Here is a 22,395-nt window from a genome sequence, read left to right as displayed (position 1 = left end):
GAGTGCAGAGTAGTGAGTGCAGAGTAGTGAGTGCAGAGTAGTGAGTGCAGAGTAGTGAGTGCAGAGTAGTGAGTGCAGAGTGGTGAGTAGTGAGTGCAGAGTAGTGAGTGCAGAGTAGTGAGTGCAGAGTAGTGAGTGCAGAGTAGTGAGTGCAGAGTAGTGAGTGCAGAGTAGTGAGTGCAGAGTAGTGAGTGCAGAGTAGTGAGTGCAGAGTAGTAAGTGCAGAGTAGTAAGTGCAGAGTAGTGAGTGCAGAGTAGTGAGTGCAGAGTAGTAAGTGCAGAGTAGTGAGTAGTGAGTGCAGAGTAGTGAGTGCAGAGTAGTGAGTGCAGAGTAGTGAGTGCAGAGTAGTGAGTGAAGAGTAGTGAGTGAAGAGTAGTGAGTGAAGAGTAGTGAGTGAAGAGTAGTGAGTAGTGAGTGCAGAGTAGTGAGTAGTGAGTGCAGAGTAGTGAGTGCAGAGTAGTGAGTAGTGAGTGCAGAGTAGTGAGTAGTGAGTGCAGAGTAGTGAGTGCAGAGTAGTGAGTGCAGAGTAGTGAGTAGTGAGTGAAGAGTAGTGAGTGAAGAGTAGTGAGTGAAGAGTAGTGAGTGCAGAGTAGTGAGTGCAGAGTAGTGAGTGCAGAGTAGTGAGTGCAGAGTAGTGAGTGCAGAGTGCAGAGTGGTGAGTGCAGAGTGGTGAGTGCAGAGTAGTGAGTGGTGAGTACAGAGTGCAGAGTGGTGAGTGCAGAGTGGTGAGTGCAGAGTGGTGAGTGCAGAGTGGTGAGTGCAGAGTGGTGAGTGCAGAGTGGTGAGTGCAGAGTGGTGAGTGCAGAGTGGTGAGTGCAGAGTGGTGAGTGCAGAGTAGTGAGTGAAGAGTAGTGAGTGCAGAGTAGTGAGTGCAGAGTAGTGAGTGCAGAGTAGTGAGTGCAGAGTAGTGAGTGCAGAGTAGTGAGTGCAGAGTAGTGAGTGCAGAGTGCAGAGTGGTGAGTGCAGAGTGGTGAGTGCAGAGTAGTGAGTGGTGAGTGCAGAGTAGTGAGTGGTGAGTGCAGAGTACAGAGTGCAGAGTGGTGAGTGCAGAGTAGTGAGTACAGAGTGGTGAGTGCAGAGTAGTGAGTGCAGAGTAGTGAGTGCAGAGTAGTGAGTGCAGAGTAGTGAGTGCAGAGTAGTCAGTGCAGAGTAGTGAGTGCAGAGTAGTGAGTAGTGAGTGCAGAGTAGTGAGTAGTGAGTGCAGAGTGGTGAGTGCAGAGTAGTGAGTGCAGAGTAGTGAGTGCAGAGTAGTGAGTGCAGAGTAGTGAGTAGTGAGTGCAGATTAGTGAGTGCAGAGTAGTGAGTGCAGAGTAGTGAGTGGTGAGTGCAGAGTAGTGAGTGGTGAGTGCAGATTAGTGAGTGCAGAGTAGTGAGTAGTGAGTGCAGAGTAGTGAGTAGTGAGTGCAGAGTAGTGAGTGCAGAGTAGTGAGTAGTGAGTGCAGATTAGTGAGTGCAGAGTAGTGAGTAGTGAGTGCAAAGTAGTGAGTAGTGAGTGCAGAGTAGTGAGTGCAGAGTAGTGAGTAGTGAGTGCAGAGTAGTAAGTAGTGAGTGCAGAGTAGTGAGTAGTGAGTGCAGAGAAGTGAGTAGTGAGTGCAGAGTAGTGAGTAGTGAGTGCAGAGTAGTGAGTGCAGAGTAGTGAGTAGTGAGTGCAGAGTAGTGAGTGCAGAGTAGTGAGTGCAGAGTAGTGAGTGGTGAGTGCAGAGTAGTGAGTGGTGAGTGCAGAGTAGTGAGTGGTGAGTGCAGAGTAGTGAGTGGTGAGTGCAGATTGGTGAGTGCAGATTGGTGAGTGCAGATTAGTGAGTGCAGAGTAGTGAGTGGTGAGCGCAGAGTAGTGAGTGCAGAGTGGTGAGTGCAGAGTGGTGAGTGCAGAGTGGTGAGTGCAGAGTGGTGAGTGTGTGAGCGTGCAGGGTGAACAGTGTGTGAGCGTGCAGGGTGAACAATTCCAATCCAAACCACATAATTCCATTACACACCACATGCATACACTCCATAATACATGGCTAAAAGACATTGACATTTACAATGCCATTAGCTCTAACCCAAATAAATCCGAGACCTATTGCATTTCCAATGCTTGTTTTCTTTATTTACTGTTCTAACATGGCCAAGTGCCATGTTACAATGGTATATAAAAATGGCATTTGTTTGCTACTATCATGCAGATGTGGGCATGTGTCACAATACATGCGTAGGCATAAGCAGCCATCATGGATTGGTTGTAACTTTCATATAAAACCCATTACAAGCTTGCCAGTCATGTGTTGGCGTGTGAATGACAAAAAGCATTGGCTTCGCATTTTAGAGACGAGACATAAATATTGTATCCAAGTACTTTGACACTTCTTTCCAGGTTGTCTTTAATATAAAATGATTTGCATTTTGCTAAATATAACACCTTTTGTTGGTTTTTTGTATTTCGCAGTCATGCTACGCAGTAGGTATCATGTTCTTTTATACTTCGTCAGACACAGATCGCTGTTCACATTTTTTAACCCCATTCCAGTTGGGTTTTCAGTGTCATCCTATGGTGCAAACACTGTTTCTCACACTTTTTGAGCACTGCATAATCACAATAGCATCATCAGTAATTTTTTGACTTAATATAATACAACGTCAGAAGCAATTATTGGATCTGTTTTCATTCTATCGAAGACAAAATATATTGGGAGTGATGTTACACGTGTTTTCAAGCTCTTTTTATGCAGATGTTTGTCAGTGAGTATAGCCCGTGATTGTTTCTGTTTCAAACTAATTCACAAGGGAATGTTCTTCTTAACACTGTGGACAAATGAATTAACATCCGTTATATTTTGGCTAATATGATAATCTGTGATGTACCTGTTTTGCGGCTTTTTTAAGTGTCTTGGAAAATTTTCCTACCTTTGCATTTGGAATAGTGTTTATACATTTGTTTTTAAAGTTATATGCACCATATTAAATAAAAATTAGTGCCACCAGGCCTATAAATTTTTCTAGCTCACCCTATTGGTTTGCTCCAGTTGACTCAACAAGCATCTATGCCCACTCAATTTGCACCATTCAACATCAGAGTTGTGATCCAACACAAGAAGGACACTCATAATGTAGCCATTTTCGGGGGGAGACTGGGTACATACTAGATTGACCCAGGCTATGCAAGGACTAGTGGTTGTGGTGGCAGCTGTTCTACTTAGCTCAGAGCCAAAGATACTTTTATCTGTGCTCCTCAAGGGAGAGTGGCTACCTGCTCTTCCAGGTCTACTCAGTCTGCATAACAGAGATCCCCTGACGTTATCATTCCAGGATCCCATCTGAGAAAGTAGATCTATGTATTATGTGTACGTTACAAGTGAACTGGTTAATGGAGGAGGGGGCATTCAAAATGGGGGCTCTTCTTTGCATCTGAGCTAGTGATGTCCACTACAAACATCCCAGCCTGCATATGTATATTTATTTATGGTATGTATAAAGCATTGTATAAACAAAAAGATTCTATCAAGGTGTAGTGATTTTTATTATTTTTATTAATTTCTGTGGGTGAAAAAAACTAATAGATGAGCTCTCTCTTAGGGTGGTAAAGATGAGAGCACAGTGTGCTTTTTAAAATACCCCTCACACACTAAAAAAATCCAATAGTGTCATGCTTCATCATTGGGGTCTTCCCGTCCCTCTACGGGGCGGGGCGTGCTACGACCTGACCGACTACGCGGGAGCACTAGTATAGTGACAGGACTATGTGACTGTGCAAGTGTGGGTGATGTCAGTGAAGTGTAGGGACCTAATTATGTGTGGGAATAAAAAAGGTTAAAAATCCTCTGGCTAGTGGAAAAAAACAATTTATTCACTTCCCTAGCTGGGGACGTTAAGAAGGGGGTTTTGAGGTAGAGCGATTCGCTACTACCTGGTCTACATGCGAATAATTAGGATTTTTAACCTTTTTTATTCCCACACATAATTAGGTCCCTACACTTCACTGACATCACCCACACTTGCACAGTCACATAGTCCTGTCACTATACTAGTGCTCCCGCGTAGTCGGTCAGGTCGTAGCACGCCCCGCCCCGTAGAGGGACGGGAAGACCCCAATGATGAAGCATGACACTATTGGATTTTTTTAGTGTGTGAGGGGTATTTTAAAAAGCACACTGTGCTCTCATCTTTACCACCCTAAGAGAGAGCTCATCTATTAGTTTTTTTCACCCACAGAAATTAATAAAAATAATAAAAATCACTACACCTTGATAGAATCTTTTTGTTTATACATATCTGATCGGAGGGTGATTCTGTCAACACCTCTTCACTTCCTCAATTGTTTTGGATGTATAAAGCATTGACCTAGAATCGTAGGGCAGTGGAGTTATATACATACCAAACAGGATACATATCCCACAAGGAGGAGAGCTGCATCTATGTTTGCAACGAGAAGTGAAGAAATGCAAGCAATGCTGCAGCAGGAAAACAGTCTCATTGGGAAGAAGAGAGGCAGCATAGGCAGACTGTTAAGAGGTGGCTTTTTGGATATTCACTGAATTTACACTCTTCATATTATCCTGCCCAAATTCTTAAGACTGCAAACTACAGGTTTTCCTCATTGCAGCAGTCACTTTAGCAGAGTACCAATAAGCTCAATCAATTATCTCTACAATAGGGTGATCCCTGTACCATACTCTACTTCCACCCTGTGCAGTTTTGGCAACGTTGTTGATGTGACCAATAATCCTACATCGGGATGTTAAGGAAATATGAACTCCATAAAAATGCTCACCTTTTTAAATCCTTCTGAATATTACCATATAAACCGTACTTCACCATTAATTCCAGGGTAGGGCCAAGCGGATGCACTTCCACTGTTTAAATGGGCCAATTGTTTATGCAGCTGATATTTTCAGTGCCTGCACATTCAGTGCATGCTGTGTGCTACAGCTGAGCTACCAGGTAATACCAAACTAAGGGCATTAAGGTCACCGTACTCAGATATACTCATTCACACAATGCCCATTAACCCAGATGGACACCGTGAAGCACTGAAACACACAGCAGCCAGGGCAGGATAATCCAATTACTATGGGTTACTGCTTACTCCCAGACATCTACCACGTAGGACACCATATGTATTTTAAATATCAGTGGACCAGTTTCTTGAGTATAGTGTTAATTGCTGCATATATGTAAATGGGTATAGCTGTACCGTTGGATATTTAACCCCTTCCCCGCTCATGACGAGCTCAGCTCGTCATGAGTTGCGACGCTCGCACGCTCATGACGAGCTGAGCTCGTCATGTAACGCGGCTTTTTTTAAAACGCCGCGCACAGCGGGAAAACCGCTAGCGGCGATGCGGTTAATGTTTAAAAGCTTAGGATAGCTTTGGTGTCGTACCCATGGGGGGGGGCGTGGAGGTGGCAGAGATGGGGGGGGGGGGGTTATTGCACTGCACCAGTCAGAATCATCGATCATCACGAGAAGCAGACTATCAATCTAAATAAACACAGCGGCTAAATAATTAAATTGGTCAGAAAGACGAAAATGCACAGTATCAGAAAAACGAGGAATCCTTACTGTTTTATTTTATCATGTGTGTCATATAATCCATCATAGTCATAATCGAAGATGGGTCCACTTATGACGTTAACTCCATTACGTTCTGTTGCATATTTCTTCACCAACACCCTTTGAAAATAGTTCCATATTTCTGTTTGGGAACACAAGAGGACAACCAATGGCATTCATACATTCTTCAGCTGAGGTTTTCACAACCTAACAATTCTTTTTACTGTACATGTGGAAGGCACATATGTAACAAAAAACATCAACTAGGCCAATTGTATTATCAGTCAAGGAGATAAAAGTTCCCTGCAACAGGTCCAGGAGTAAAACCTTTTGATCATAAAGATTCTACCTGTAGACACTCTACAGTTAAAGTGACAGTATGCCAGATTACAATACAATGCAAAGTGTTACTCTGCTGTTGACTGAGCACAGCACAGGACGGACCACGAAGCACATCAGTGCTCTTTACTGAGCAAAGAACATTTACACTGTACTCTTGAACGGATAGGAGGGTCACTAAGTCCTACTACTTGACCAGAAGAATCAGATATGACTCTGTGCCTTGGTTGGTGCTGTAAGCAAGTGTGTGTGCAAGCTTGTGCTGGCTGTGCTTGATGAGAACCTGAGATCCTCTCTCAAAGATGTTATGTACAACACATGCATGCCGGTGGCCCAGAGCTGGCAGAAAGAACGTAGAGCAAGAGATGCCTGCTCTCGTTTCCAAAGGTTAAGAAGGTGCCAGGATGTGGAACTACTTTCTCTCTGCAAAAGTCTAATAAGGTAAATTAAATGCAGGATATTCCCATAAACAAGACAGGGAGAAATGAATGTAGTGTTTACCCAAATCCTGTGCTTGCGTGACCAATTCGGGATGATTCTTTTAATATAAATAAAGGAGATTATATTCCATTCCCTCCAAAAGCGATGTCATTGGCTCGGCACTAGTCAATTTCTGGCCACCTTCTCAAGTCTTCTGAATGAATGCACACTGCTCTATAGCAGAGAGGATATTGTCAACCACGCCTATCCCACAGCCAAAACCAACCACAGCAACGTTACCAGGTTCTGAATTCTACTTCAAACCTAAAATCATAAGCTGCAGTATTTTCCCTGCTTATGATTATCAACGCTTCACAAATCTCTAAAAGTGAAACGCAATCAGAAATGTGCACTATGTATGCTTTCAGGTAGCTATCAATTATTTTCCTAACAGCAGGTAATATGCACCCATTCATTAAAAGATTCCAAACTTATGTAAGCAAATACACTTTTTTTTAAACCATAACAAGATATTTCCTTCCCTTGACTGCTCATAGGTTTCGGATCAGATTATGACAAATCTCACTTGTATGCTTCATATTTTCTTCTTACTCCACGTTTCAAAAACAAGAGAATTAGGTATAATTTTTCAACGTCGTAAAACATGCAGTAATGGTTACATCATGTCGCGGTGACAGGACACCTTTACTTTTAATCGGAAAGCACTCCTTTCACTACCAGCGCTTTTATTCAGACCTACAATGCCAATATATTATGTACAGTCTGGAAGCGGATTCCAAAATAAACACCTCTCTATATGTATATCATATTAAGTTCAAGAAAGACATCTAGGGAAGGCTTTCTGATTGTTGTATGTGCAACTTTGTCTGTGCTTGAGGATTAACAAGGTCACCAAAGCTTCGGTGAGATGACAGCTATTTGCCAAGATCTTTTCTACGATCGCCCCAGCAAGAATGGCAGATGAGGGGAATAAGACTCCTTGAAAGTCAATATAGAGTCAGGAGTAACTATTAACATAGATAAAGAACAGTTTTTCTGTTACTTTATGACAGGCACAAATGCCTGGGGCTGAGGCTCAATGAAATTCCTCACTGAACTGATGTGCCATCAACGGTTTTGTTGACCGTGCCTCAGGACACTTACAGGTGAGTAGCCGCGCTTATAAGAAACCTAATTGACTATTACTTCTGATCCAACTGGCCTCGACATCTGCAAGTCTGCTGAAGGTGCTCCACATGTTTTGTTTGCTCCATCAGTTTAGTAACAGATTCATTGGACTGGCCCTTTAACCAACAAACATTCTCGCCAGTTCTTCCGGCTACGGCAAAAGCTTTTTATGGACTACACTTGTATATTTGTCTCATTTATCACAAAAGTGTTTTTCACATATGTAGTGGACACCTTATCGTCCTCATCATGCTCCACTTACGCATTACCCATATGTTACCTTGTAGGATTATGTCCTAGGGCTGTCACACAACAGGCTAATGTTCTTAAAATTTAAGTGGTGTGTACACTCAGATTCACATTGTTAAAAGCTGCCAGCCCCGATATGAAGCACTATGTATAATGCTTTTTCAATCTACAGCTTACAACCTCTGATTGCTTTCCACAGTTTACATCCTTAGATTGCCTGCTATTTCAAAAAGCCTTCTTCCACTATATCCTAAACCCCACATGCAAAAATGAACTTGACTTACTTTCGCTTGACTCCTTCCGACTTCTTTCCTTTCTTTCTGCAGAGTAACCCCCCTTCTTAACTTCCATCCTCCGCATGCCTACTATATCGAAGTACAGCCTTCTATCAGACTCATGCCTGCCTGCCTTAATGTCTCTTAATGTAGGTCTCATTTCATAGGCCACAACCTCTCCTGCTTTAAAACCCTATCCCTGCAACCTTCCATTATCTAATATCCGCCAGCCTATCTGCCTCACAAACTACTCACCTGAAACACATAGCCCCTAGAAATGATCACGCCCAACTGGTATTAATATAATCGATCATAAAGTAACAGGAGTAAATGCATGGTATTTTTTCTTTAAAAATTGCAATCACCAACATTTAACCACTGGATTAACCACTAACCTTGGGTTTCGAAATAGCATGCTACTCGCCATAAAGCACTTCAACGCCTCTTCAGGGGAAGTAAGCGATATGCAAATACAATCACAGTTAGGATTTTTCATCCTGCTTCTAGTTCTGTCTCTTTTGCAACGTTTGTAGTGCTCATGAAACACTTTACTTGTTCGACCATTTCACCATGCGAACAATAAGCAGTGTGTTTAAAGAAACCTTGTGAATTACATAATAATGTTGCCAGGATACCAACTGCCAAGGGCACAGCTGTATTACAGAGGTTCAAGAAACAGAATGGTTTACCGATTGTACTAGATCAAGCCCACCCTTCACTTACAAGACTTATAAAACTGGTCAAAAGAAATGGGACAACTCCGAAGAAATCTAGATTTTTTTCAGCAAAACGCATCTCCCTCTCTACAAGCCTGTCGCGTCTGTGTGGAAACTCAGGAAACTGTGTTAACCATTAAAAAGTAATTGTTCGGCCAAATAACTCAATCAGTACACCTACGTAAGAAGGCAAATATAAAGTAAACATGTCTTTTGCTTAAATTCAGGTTCTGTACACCACGGTCTGTTGATTACTAGTGTTCCTAGATATGCAACGCTGCAGCTTCATCTGAGTTGCCTGAATAGGCTTATCCAGATGTTTTTGATTTTTCTGTTAAGTCCATTGTGTCTTTTCTAAAGGGGAACAATGGGCCACATAGAAAAGTGCCGCCCCTTGGTTGGCACTGGGCTGCAGCACAGAGAGAGCTGCGGTTCCATCAGTGCAAAGCATTCCAAACACACTATGGAGAAAAAAAGCCCTTTGTTGGCATTTAAGTATTCTCCCAGCCATCAGTTTTCTGTACTGTTGTTTTTTTCGCAAAACACATCTCAATTAAAAACTAGAGGGGGCATCGTTAATTTTAGGAAGCAGTCCCCAAGGATCTGATTTCCTATAAAAGTACAAAGATCAGACATGTTTACAAATAACTTGTCTCCCGCCTATGTTTATGATGACAGACAAGGAGCTATTCACCATGCCATCTAGGGTTCCGTGTCTATGAATTGATGTTGCAAGGACATTCGAGGGTCTCTACGCAGTCCTAAAATCCACCGTGCCATTTGATCTCTTACTCTGCTGAGAAGCCCCACAACTCCTGGGCCCTCACTGAGTCTGAGAAGTTGTTTCACAAGCCCTATTTGTACGGTGGTGTCCAGGCTGTATAAGGCCCGAAATAGTGTCAAACTATACCAACCTGGTAGTACATAAGTAAATACAAGACTGAAGTAGGGAGAGCCATAGCCCCAGATACATGACGGAAGGTTTGCAAACTCTTCCTCAGTTGTGCTTTTCGGAGGGGTTCTGATGCAAGTCGTCAGAGACCTCATATTACGTGGAAAACCTGCATCTTGTGAAAGGAAATTCGATCCTTAATAGGGGTGGGTGGAACCTCAGAGTTTCACTCCATGGAATTACCCAAACTCTTAGGGAGACTTTACAGAGTTGTGCAAACAGCAGATTTGCAGCACGTCACACTGCTCATACTGATTTCTTGCGCCCGCTGCTTGCTTCGCACTGTAAAATTAGTGCAAAGGGCACAACGTGGCACGCCAGAGGGTGCTGTTCTTTCTGCCGCTCGAGTAGATTTTCTACTCAAGATGCAGCTTTGTCAACAAGAGCGGTGGCAACCTGCCGCAACCGTCTGCAATGAGAAATCTCACCGGGAGGTGGCCTAGTGCTCGATTTTCTCACTCACCAAGTAGGCAAAACTTTGCCAGAAGAGTGGAGTTTACCACCCACCCCTAATCCTGAATCAAGGAAGTCGCATCATTGTAGCGCCTAGATAGCTTTTGTTGATCTTATTAGGAGGCACATATGCCACTGATTCGTAGACCCTTCATTTAGCACATGACCGACTGACAACCCACTATCTCTTTGAATGCTATAGTTGCACTCTCTCACAAATTGAACTCCGCCCATATACTCTACCTCGCCCTATTGTGAACTAAATATGAGGTATATTCATTTATGCAAAGGATAACTTGTTTATTTCAGAACTCATACTTTAAAGATGTGTCGGTCCGCCTCAATTCTTTGGTTCCATTATCTAGGACCCTCTTTCCTGAGCCAGATGAGTGAGGCTTCGAGACATTTAGTTTGTGTAAGGTGACACCTGTCACACCCACTCACTAATATATTATTGTCCATCAATATTACCACGTGTAGGGACTTGGTGTCTAAATCTTCAAATTTCTTGTTTCCTTATGCAATGTGTGGTCCGTGTGAAACTTTGTTTCTCCGTTTTAATTATTTGGTTTTCTTTTGTTCAATTTTCTCTTTTTGATGTTCTGTGACAGATCTTTACAAGCAGCCCCTTGAAGTGTTATTTGCCACCATCTTCCCCGCTCAGCGCGTTTGCTAGGGTTCAACAGATCCACACCTCTTATTTGAATGTGATGCATTGGAGGTTTCCACTAAATGCTGCATTGCAGGTCTGAGGTCTCTTCTTACGATACCAGATCCTCTCCTTTTTATTTGTAGTTGATACAGTTCTTTCCCTGAAATTACCATCACAGCTTATGAACAGGAAGTTGAAAATAGCAATGACGCTGCTCTACAAAGGATGGAGTTGTCCGCTTTTCACACAAAGACAGAGTTGATTCTTTTTGCTCGGGTTTACCATCAATAATGACCTTAAGAATTCGCTTTAGCACTGAAGTCATCATCACAATATGAAAACACATCAGATGTCACCACCAATTCACTTCGCAGAGCAACAGATATACCAGTCTTTATGGAGCTCAAAGCATGGACACACAATAGGGACAGGATGCCGCTGTGCTCATCTGCTCTTACACAATTATGTGGTGAAACTAGCATTGTCAAAGCCAATAGGTCTCACTTATGCAAGAGCAACTGGCTTTGCCAATGTGTTTTAGCCATGTTGTACACCAGTGTGGCGGCTCTTCAGCATGGCTAAAAGTTAGTGGTGTAGAGGAGAGTGGTGTGAAGTATCGTAGAGTGAAATGGCATGGAGTAGAGTACTGTAGAGTATCATATAGTGTTGTGTATTGGAATGGCATGGAGTGAAGTGGTGTAGCGTGGCATACAGTGGAGTGGAGCAGAGAGGAATTGGCATAGAGTGTTGCAGAGTAAAGTGGAGGGCAGCGGTATAGAGGGAAGTGGCATTTAATTCAGTGGCATACAGTGCAGCAACTAGTGGCACAGAATAGAATGGTATTGAATTTAGTGGCATAGAGTGCAGTAGTGCAGAGTAGAGTGGAGTAAAGTGGTGCAGAATAGAGTATAGTACCGTGGAGTGCAGTGGCATAGAGTAAAATGCTGCAGAGTGCAGTGGTGTAGAGTGGAGTAATGTAGAGTGCAGTGCACAGAATGCAGCAGTGCAGAATAGAGTGGTGGTGAGTTTCCTGGCATAGAATGCAGTTTTGCTGAGAAGAGTGTCATGGTGTAGAGTGGCATAGAGTGCATTGAAGTTGAGCACAGTGGTGTAGTGTGGTGCAGAGAGCAGTAGTGTTGAGTATACAGTGGTGCAGAGTAGAATGCAGTGAGGTAGAGTGCAGTAGAGTTCCGTTGCATAAACTAGAGTGCAGTGGGTTATAGTGGAGTGTCATATAGTAGAGTGGAGTGGAGTAGTGTAGAGTGCATTGGTGTAGAATGTTGCAGAGTATAGTGGCAGAGTGCAACGGCATAGAATTCAGCGGAGTAGAATGTAGTGGCAAAGATTAGAGTGGTGCACAGTAGAGTGCAGTGGTGTAGGCTGCAGAGTGGTGTAGGCTGCAGAGTAGACTGGTACAGAGTACAGTGGCATAAAGTGCACTGCTGCAGCGTAGAGTGGTGTAGAGTAAAATGCTGTAGAGTGCAGTAGTGCAGAGTACAGTTCAGTTGCATTGAGTGGAGTGGCATCGAGAGCAGTGGCATACACTACAGTGGTTCAAAGTAGAGAGCAGTGTGTCTTAAAGTGCAGTGGTGTACCACGCATTGTCGTAGAATAGATTGATTCAGAGTGGAGTGAAGTGGTGTATTGTGGAGTTGTGCAGGATAGTTTGAAGTGGCATAGAGAGTAGTAGTACAGGGTGGAGTGCAATGGCGTAGAGTAATGGTGTAAAGTAGTGTAGAGGACAGTGGCACAGAGTGCAGTAATGAAAAGTAGATTAGAGAGGCATACAGTGGATTTGCATAGAGTGCAGAGACAGAGTAGAGTAGAGTGGCAAAGGGTAGAATGCATTGGCGAAGAGTGTACTGGCATAGAGTGCAGTGGTGTAGAGTCCAGTGTCACAGAGTGACAGAGTTCAGTTGTGCAGAGTGGAGTGGAGTAGCCAAGACTGGAATGGTGTAGAGTGCAGCAGAGAAGTGTGAAATGGTGTAGAGTAGAGTTGCATAAAGTGCATGGCACAGAGTAGAGTGGTGCAGAGTAGTGTAGAGAGGCGCAGAGTGCAGGTGGGTCGAGTGTAGTAGAGTGCAGTAGCACAGATTGCAGTGGCATGATATAAAGGAGTTGTGCAGAGTAAAGTGCAGTGGCGTGAAGTGGTGCAGAGTAGAGTGGAGTAGCGTAGAGGGGAGTATACATGGTGTAGTAGCACACCGCCATTACAGACAACACATTTTCAATTGAAATGACCATTATATAAGCACAGACATAGTTTTACTAATAAAACCAGACAGCCCACAACCAATAATGTTTAGAAATGGCATCACCTATAGAAATGATTAGTTTTGTGCATATTGAAATATTTGTTGACCCACACACTTCAGAATTAACAAACACATGTTCTTCATTTGTGCTTTGTTAAGTCGGATATATTCTGAAATACTTGCACAGTTGATTTAAATGTTGCTGTGTGCAAGAAAAAAAAATCTCCTCTACCTCAATATCCAGCAAGATTGGCACATAAATCCTCTCACTTTGAAGTCAGAGAAAGAAAAGTAAACACCGAAGACTGAAGATGTAGCCTGACATTGACCTCTGTCTTTAAATGCACAGCACATGTGACAAGATAAGAACAAGATTTACAGGCCTGTTTACAGAAAGCAGCACTCATGGATGAATACAAGGAGAGGTAGTGTGAAAAGGCTTTGCTCCTTGGGAGGAGCAACTTCACCCTAGACAGCCTAAAACAAATAAAGCAAGCAAATAGCAAGCCAGAAAATGTGAGTTACAAACCACAAAGCCAATGGTAAGAAATGGGCGGAATGCATTCCCAGGGTAGCTATCTGAATATCCCCATGGTTTGATCTAAAAAAGAGTTGAGTAATCTTTCTCAATTGATCACTTTTCCTGCTGTTAGGTACTTGTGCCTTCTATTGCACTTACTGTGTTAAACTTTCAATGTCCGGAGAACAATGCCATTGTGTAACACTGCTGGTGCACAAGCTGGATTTTAAGCCGGCTGCAAACTCTGAATCCCTTGGTCAGTTATCTTTATAAACTCACTTTATTATTATTTTTTTTAAAAGGCAATATGACCATTCTATTTTTAGCGCAAAGCAAACAACTTAGTGCTTACCTATTTGTGTAATACCAAAAGTGTCTCTCAGTTCACACCAGATTAACATACTTCAGACTGGTAAAGAAATTAGGAGTGATATTTAAGAACTTTCAGTAACAAAGTACAAAACACTTACTTTTAAATGCTGGGTATACAGGAATAAGATTTGTGATGAGCAGGGCGTCATATTTAGCTTCTGCAGAAGAGCTTAACTCTAAAAAACAAAATTAAAAGTTAAAATCATTCTTTTGCAAAGAATACAAAGCACAAACCAAATATAAAGAACCAAGGTGTCGTGTCATTTGGTCTGTCGGGTAATTTAAAACCAATTTACTTTCTAGGGTGGGATAATCCTGGACTGAAAGTGGCAATTAAGGTAGACCAATGCTTTACCTACTGGTAAATTACACCCTGTATTAGATCACTGCTATATTAGCATTAATACAGATTGCCTATACCTTGGTACATACCTGAATTGTATTAATGTATCCAATCTCCATCTTGCTAAGGACCAACAACTGTAAACACTCTATGCTACATACTAAAATGCACTTATGATACACCTGACCCCTATTCATTTATTCTTACTCTCACTCTACACTGCTATTGCAGCATTTTTATATCCTGTGACTCTGCTCCCAAAACTACACTCCTCACAAAAACTATGTATTCTCTACTTCCTTTGTCTTTGGAAATTTCACACCCCACTCTCCCCTCAGCTTATATGCCCTACTCAACACAGTGCCTCTCAATGAACAGCCTTTGCTGCCTCCCTGGATGTCTTTGGGAAAATGGATTGATCCCTACATTTGCAATAAAACCCATCTTCTGACTGATCCTTCTGATACCCACCCAGCACAAGCGCTGTTTTTCACATCAAGCTTTCCACTTTCTCCTGCAGTGACCCCAAAGGTTATGGAGATGGCCTCTTCCTCCGCAAGTGTGTCATGACCACACCTTAGTCCTATAATAGATCTCGCACTATCCACTTTAGAATTCCATCTCATTACGATCACTGTCCCCTTCTTTTCCACACTGTACTGATCTACCACCTATACACAAATTGAATTCTTCGAAAATCTTGGCACCAATTTAGTAAACCATCTCCCAAATGCCCCAGGAATCCTTCTAGGTGATCTCACTATCAGTCTCAATAATCCTGCATGCCCATCCCTCTTAAGTCTGTTTCTTTCAGACCATTCATCTCTACACAACCACCTCCTACCGACCTATACTTGTGGAAAGCTATTGCATCTCATCCTCATGTCTCAGCCACCATCTCATATCATATCAAATCTGGGCACGCAATTCTAAATAGGTCAGTCACTACTCCTGCCCTTCCCTGTCCAATATCATGACTCAAACCGCAACAAACGAAAGCACTCTACCAGCCTTACTGTCATACTTTGACCAACTTCCCAATAATCTCTAACCAACACTGCCCGCAACTTACCCTAATGCATTCAATTATACTTTTAGAGCTGCCTTTAAATACTACAATCCTCTACGTAGTTTTATGCAGACTACTCCCTCGTTTCAATCCTTGATTTCTCCTGCCATCCATTCTATGAAGCCAAGCGGAGTGGATGTAACCTTACGGCTAGAGCGGTCAACGTCGAAGCTGGGGAACCGGGTTCGAGTCTCGGCAATCACGCTCCACATCCTTTGATTCTGGGCAAATCACTTAATCTAACAAAAATTAATGTGTCCTCATGTAATGGAACTGGTGTTATGTAAAGTGCTCTGATACCCAATATATTCGTGTCTAGTTTGCGCAATATATAGCTCTATAAACTTCATGTGTTCACATTCACAATGAACACTGCCAAGTCTGAGTACTTTCAAATGAAATCGGATCGGCTCTCTGCGCTCCCACTCACATCTTGCACATACTAGAACAGCCTTCTCTCCCCTACTCACAAACTCCCACTCTGCCCTCTCTTTCTCAATGAGCAGTGGCCTCCAGGACCCCAAACATAAAAAATGAAAACCAATGTGGACCCCTCGTCAGCCCCTGCAACCTCAACATAAATCCCGCCCCAACTATCCCTATACGGAAGAACGCTAACCCCTCATGTGCACTTTCTGACCCTTTTAAATTAACAAACTTTTTGCTCTCTCATCTTGGGTGCCATCTTGTTTGACATCACTTTTCAACTACTCTTTAAGCACAGGGACATATTCTGAATGCTTCAAGTCTGCAGTCTTCTTACCTCTACTCAGAAAACCCATAGCTGAACCGTCCATTGCTATATTATTGCCCAGACTCTCAACTCCCCTCTTTAAAAACAAATGTTAGAATGTTTTGAATTAAATTGCTCTATTTAATTTCTAACTACACATAATTAAATGAATGCTTTCCAATCGGCTTTGTGTACTATACTCTATGGTACTATATGGTAAACCTAGACAATACTTTATCCCACTTCCATCTACATTATTGATGCTCACCTAAATAATTTATAGTCTATCTATGCCAACACTTCTTGATCTCTCTGTTGCCCATGATAGCATCGATCACGTTGCTCTCTTTTCTAAACTCACCACTCTAAGAATCATGAACTAATTTAATGTATTTTCTTTCTACCTTTTTAATGCTTTTGCTCAGTCTTGTGTTCTTACGTCTCTCGGTCGCACCCCTTTAACATCTGGTATACCTCAAGGTTCGGTTCTGACACCTCGGTTTTACCTCAATACTTCATACCTTGGAGACATCATCTTGAGTCCTGCCCAACTTTCACTTCTGATTTCCTGTCTAAAATCACGGACTGTCTCACAGCAATTTGACACTGAATGACTATCTACCTGATCTTTTATGCTTAAAGCCGCTACTACTTAATTCATCTACTTCCCTGCTAAATACGAATCTATCTTCCAATTCCTATATTACCACTTGCACACACAGCCCTGCACCTTCAACCATTAGCCTCAGTGTACTATTCAACCCCACTGTAAGCCCAGAGTAGTTCAATACATCTACAGCTAGAAGATACCAAGTGCTCAATATTCTCAAAATGTGTCCTAATAATCCCTTCCACAGAGGAGGGGTTACAAATTTGATTAGGTTATGCTATGTGTATTTGTAAAGCACACTATAACCACATAGGTATCCTGGGGCTGATGAGGTGTGTTTGCCTAGCTCTGCATATGGTAGGTTGCTTGAATTTAAATACCAGGTCTTCATCTTATTTCAGAAATCAAGAATAGAGGAAGATGTTTTGAGTGGGAGGCCGTTCCATGCTTTAGGAGCAATGTAAGAGAACGCCCGTCATCCTGATATGATTCTGTTTATGTGTGGAATGTGTGCGAGTAGGAGTCTTGTGAAGAGGAGGTGTGTGGGTGGTTGATGGACGGAGGTAGGTAGCTGAGGCTTAAATTATGTAATAGCTTGTATACGAGTTTGAGGAGTTCGAAATGAGCTTATTTTTGTATCAGGAGCCAGTTGAGCCCCGAGTTGTTGTGTGATGTGAAACCTGTGTAGAATGTTAAGGATGAGTCTGGCTGTGGAGTTCAGGATGGTTTGTAGATTTCTATGGAGATGCCTGATGGTCTCAGCATAGAGGGTGCTCCTGTAGGCCAACTTGCTGGTGATTCGGGAATGAGTGACAGTTTTTCTAGTGTTGCTTGGGAGCAATTTGAAGAAATTCCTCAGCATCTTCAGGGTGTGGAATCAGGATGCAATGACTACATTGACCTGCCCACTCCGGTCCGGTTTGCTGTTGATGATTATTTCATGATTCCTTGCGTGCATGCTGGGTGTGGGTCTGACTTCAAAACACCACCAGTTGGAGTCCCATGGTGAGGTGTTCTTGCTGAAGATCACTACTTCTGTCTTGTTAGTGTTGTGCTTGAGATAGTTGGCTTTCATCCAATTAGCGACTTAAGTCATAAAAGCGTTGAATGTATTTCTTGTGTTGGGGGTCTTGTCCAAGAGGGAGAGTATGAGTTGTGTGTCGTCGGCGTAGGATAGGAAGTTGATGTCATGTACATGGATGTTGTTGGCCAGAGATATCAAGTATTAATTGAAGTGGGTGGGGCTGAGTATTGACACTTGAAGCACTCCGCAGATGAGTTGGCGGGCTTCCAAGGAGTAAGGTGCCAGATTGACAGTCTGTGTTTTATCCTTTAAGAAAGAGCAGATCCAGCAGACAGTAGGTCCTTGGATGCCAATCCCATGCAGGCACCATCTGAGGATGGGGTGTGAAACTGCAGAGAGGTCCAGGATAATAAGGACTTCTGTGTCGCCTCTGTCAAGGATCATGCAGATATTGTCTGTGACAGTGATGAGTGCTGCTGTTTCTGTACTGTGTTTGGGTCTGAATCCAGACTGTGTGGCGTCGAGAAGCTGGTGGTTGCAGAAGTGGTTGGTGATGTACTGGTTCATTAGTTTCTTTAAGACTTTTGCCGGAGGGTGATGGGTCTGTAGTTAGAAAGTGTGGCCCGGGCAGCGGATGGTTTCTAGAGCAGGGGCATGACAGTGGCATGTTTCCATGTCCCTGGGAACGTGGCTGAATCAATGGAGGCATTGAGAACGGGTTTTACTGCTTCGCTAATTGGTAGGAGTCCTTTGGGTGTAGGCATGGTTGTGGGAAGGGTCTAATGGGGCCCGTGAGTGGATGTTCTTCAAAGTAGGAGTGATTTAGATGATGGTGAAGACGGGCCACGAGGTCAGGATTTGTTCTTCAGCTGTGATACAAAGTTGAGTTGCAACGGTGACTAGGTGCGGTTGAGGGTCGAAGTTGCTTTTATGTTACAAAATAATTACGAGAACTTGTTGCAAAGGTCTTGTGAGAGCGTGATGTTACTGGAGGTGGTAGGAAGCATGGTGAACTCTTCTGTGATGTCAAAGTTTTCCTTGTTCTGAGTGTGGTAATGGGTGCTGTTGGTGCATGAGTAGAGGTTATAGGGTGTTTGAGAATGCATGAGAACTTGCAGGAGGCGCATGTAGTGCTGTGTTGTATTGTGGTGTGTAGCGTGTCAGCAGGGTGGCGAGCAATCCCCAGGATTGATAGAATGGAGGAGCACTGAGGCTAGTGGTGGGCACGGGAAAAACTAGGGCTCCTGGCTCTGGATGCTGTCCAGACATGTGCAGACAGGCTTGCCTCTGGAGCACCAGCCATGCTTCAGTGGTGCAGTGGTCATTAAGTAGGTCCTGGGAGGGGGGTGAGGAGAGCAGCGTGCTGGGGGCAGGAAAGCAGTGATGTAATTTCCGGTGCAGATGGATAATGGAAAATCTAGTGATGCCACTTTTGAACAGACGGGAAATGAAGTTTTCTTGCTTGGTGTCTTCTTTTAGTTTTGACTGGAAACCAGAGAGGCCACTTCCTGTGCAGATAGATGATGGGAATGAAATCCTCTTGCTTGGCTTCTTCTGTTAAAGAGGGTTTTGGCCCGAAAGTAGAGATCTCACTTCCTGTGCAGATGGATGTTGGGAAATCCAATTATGTCACTTTCCGCGGAAATTGAGGATGGGAAAATCAGTTATGTCACTTATCATGCAGATGGGTAATGCAAGAGCCTTCTAGTTTACATTTCTCAACATCCCCTCCTACCACTGGATAATAAAGCTCTAAACATCGACACAAGACATCTGTATCATCTTTCCAAGCCCAAACATATATCCAGTATAAGCAATACAATGATCTATCAGTAAAATACAACACAACATACAAACTAATCATTTTGATATTTAATGTCATACACAATTTATCTCCTGGCTTCCAATTAGAGATGCTAAATAGATAGGTCTCCCAGTGCAACCTCGGCTAAGCCAACTAAAATCCATCTGCTCTAGCTCCAAGTTGTGCCTTGCCATTCTGCTTGTTGCAGCTACCTGGCCCTTCCGTGCATCTTACCTAAACATTGTTTATATACACACCACCCAAACCGCACATATGTGTATACACTGTGGTTCTGTTGCTATGTACAGCATTTCTGATCATAATACTAATTCACTGTTCAATAAATAAATAAATCAACAATGACCTTTCAGTGAAGTGAGTGCTGCCTAAATGAAGAGAAAGGAGCACATACAAACACATGTAAGTGGTGAAGCCCATCGTTCTGAATTTATTAGCTTTATAGCTGTCAAGAGAACCTAGACCTCTTGATTCAAAGGCAGTTGTCTGCAGTGAGCTTCCAGGAAATTACAGATTTTTGCCGTATCCAAGTTGGCACTTTCCCCATTAAAACATACCATCCCAATGGTGAAAGAATGTTCTGATGTGGAATTGAGTAGCTAATAAAATATATTCCCTTGATTGAGGAAAGATCTAGGATTACAATGATTGCACAATAATCACTCCTGGAGGGATGTTAGTTGGAGGAAGAGCCTTACAACATAGCCTTCAAGCTACCATGTTCTTATCCTCCAGGTAACAGGCTTTCCATCAGTGATTTTTCTTTCTTTAGCTTTGTAGTTGTTATGCTAAGGCAATAGAATAGGAACAGATTTTACCTGATTTTTAACAGCATAGAGTGTGCAGCTGTGTGTGGAAAGTGCCGGGGGACGCTTGCCAGATACATTACAATGTTACGTGAGGGCATCACCCTGTTGCTAAACAAACCTTTCAAGTGCTCTCTCCCCGAATCCCCCCATGTCTCTCATTCACGGAGTACAAAAGGCACCAAACCCAATCCATAGACCTTTTCCAGTGTTGCCTTGACCCAATGGTTATTCAAAACTCTGTCAAAAGAATGGATACCATTCTTTCCCCTATGCTGGTTTCTACATGCATAGTGTTTATACAAGGGTAGCAAGGTGAAACCTCACCTCCCATACCCTCCTTGTCACATAAACACAATCTAAACCACCATGCATATTGTAACAAACTCCCCATCCATAGTGTAGCATTACTGTCGGCTGCTTAGTGAATTTATACAGTTTTTGGCACATACACAACGCCTCTACTGTCAGCCTTCGAAGGAGTAAAGCCCATGTAAGAACTTCTGAAACTAGACCCAGCAAGACTGTGACCCCTGACCCAAAGCTTGCAGAAATGCCATGGTTGGTTTTGGAACTTGAACCAACATGTTGTGCCAAGTGAACGTTCATAACCGCATGACGTCTAAAAATCCTCTGAAAATACTACAGGCAGTCTTATAAAAAAAAACAGCAATGAACTGCAGGACTACTTCTGTAAAATAACTTACGAGGAGGGTAGAGGAAGCCGTAGGACATTTGTTTATCTGCCTTGTAAGCAGAGCAGCTCTGGCTGTTGCCAGCTGAAACACGTGGGTCAAGTCGCACACAGCTTGATAAGTGCTCTGGGATTCCGCTCACCTCTGCCTGCATGGGAATGAAAATAGGGAAAAAAGAAAAAATTAACATTAGCAAGGCACTGAACGCCATATGGTCAAGATTTTGGGCATACGTTGCAGGTTTATTTATTTATTTGTAAAGCGCAACTAATACCGTAGGGCGTCTTGGTACTTGTTATCCAACATCCTGCCAGCATTGAGATTATAAAATGTTAATGTTTGTGTGATTTGTATAGCGCACAAATGCCCTGGGGTGTCTCGGCGCTTAAGGGCTTAGAATCCAGGCAGGAAAAAGACGCTACAGGGCGGTTATTGGTTAAATTGGTTACTGTTTCCTAAAGGTGATGTGTGGGACTGGTTTTGATGGGGAGAGGAAGGGAGTTCCAGAGTCTGGCGGTGAAGACTAGGAAGCGCCTATCACCCCAGGAGGATTTTTTGGTGCTTGGGACAGGGAGAAGGTAGGCTGTGGAAGAACGAAGTGGTCTGTTGGGTGTGTATAGGGAAAAAGCCTTTTTTTTAAACTGAGGTCCTGAGTTATTGATAGCTTTGTAGGCAATGCATAGTGCTTTGAATTTGGTCCGGCTTCTGATAGGCAGCCAGTGAAGTTGGCTGGTGTGATGGATTTGAACTTGGGAATGCCAAGCAGTGTTCTGGCTGCTGCGTTCTGAACTGATTGGTGCTTGTTAAGGACCTTTTCTTGGGCATTAAGCAGGAGTCCGTTACAATATTCAGTTTTAGAGAAGATTAAGGTGGTGATCAATGTTTTACCCGCTGAGACTGGGAGGTAAGGTAGTAATTTCTTAATTTTTCTTAAGCTGTAGAAAGAGGAGGAGACAATGGCGTTGACATGGTGATTAAACAAGAGTTTGTCGTCGACTAGGACACCGAGGTTTCTGACCTTGGTGACGGGTTTTGGCGGAGGTCCCATTTCGTTGGGCCACCAGGTGGGGGACCACCCGGGAGTGAGGTTCCCGAAAGTCAATACCTCGGTCTTCTCCAAATTTAATTTTAAGCAGTTGCTCGTCATCCATGACCTGATGGCTAGCATACCCTCCTGGAATTTGGACGCAACCGCTACCCCGTCCTTATGTACTGCTAGCACCAGCTGGGTGTCATCAGCATAAGAGGTTAAACTCAACCCGTGGGATTTAATCACCCTCGCTAAGTCCGAAACGTAAATGTTGAATAAGGTTGGACTTAGCGAGGATCCTTGGGGCACCCCACAGGGAAGAGTAAAGAGAGGTGAGTAGAAGG

The 22,395-nt window shown here is 43.2% G+C and overlaps 1 protein-coding gene across 7 annotated transcripts in view; it reads right to left on the bottom strand.

Moving 5' to 3' along the window:
* Window positions 1-22,395, bottom strand: part of ENPP2 (ectonucleotide pyrophosphatase/phosphodiesterase 2) — a 442,632-nt gene that overhangs the window by 31,712 nt on the left and 388,525 nt on the right. For all 7 annotated transcript variants that reach the window (XM_078686841.1, XM_078686846.1, XM_078686840.1 and 4 more), the window contains 3 exons: window positions 21,034-21,169; window positions 14,018-14,095; window positions 5,538-5,670 (listed from right to left, as the gene is read on the bottom strand). In XM_078686841.1, the coding sequence (XP_078542967.1) occupies window positions 5,538-5,670; window positions 14,018-14,095; window positions 21,034-21,169 (347 nt within the window). The remainder of the gene's footprint in view (window positions 1-5,537; window positions 5,671-14,017; window positions 14,096-21,033; window positions 21,170-22,395) is intronic.

This window comes from Lissotriton helveticus, chromosome 4_1 (genome assembly GCF_964261635.1).
Source record: "Lissotriton helveticus chromosome 4_1, aLisHel1.1, whole genome shotgun sequence".
Lineage (NCBI taxonomy): Eukaryota > Metazoa > Chordata > Amphibia > Caudata > Salamandridae > Lissotriton > Lissotriton helveticus.
This window is presented reverse-complemented; position numbering and strand designations above follow the sequence as displayed.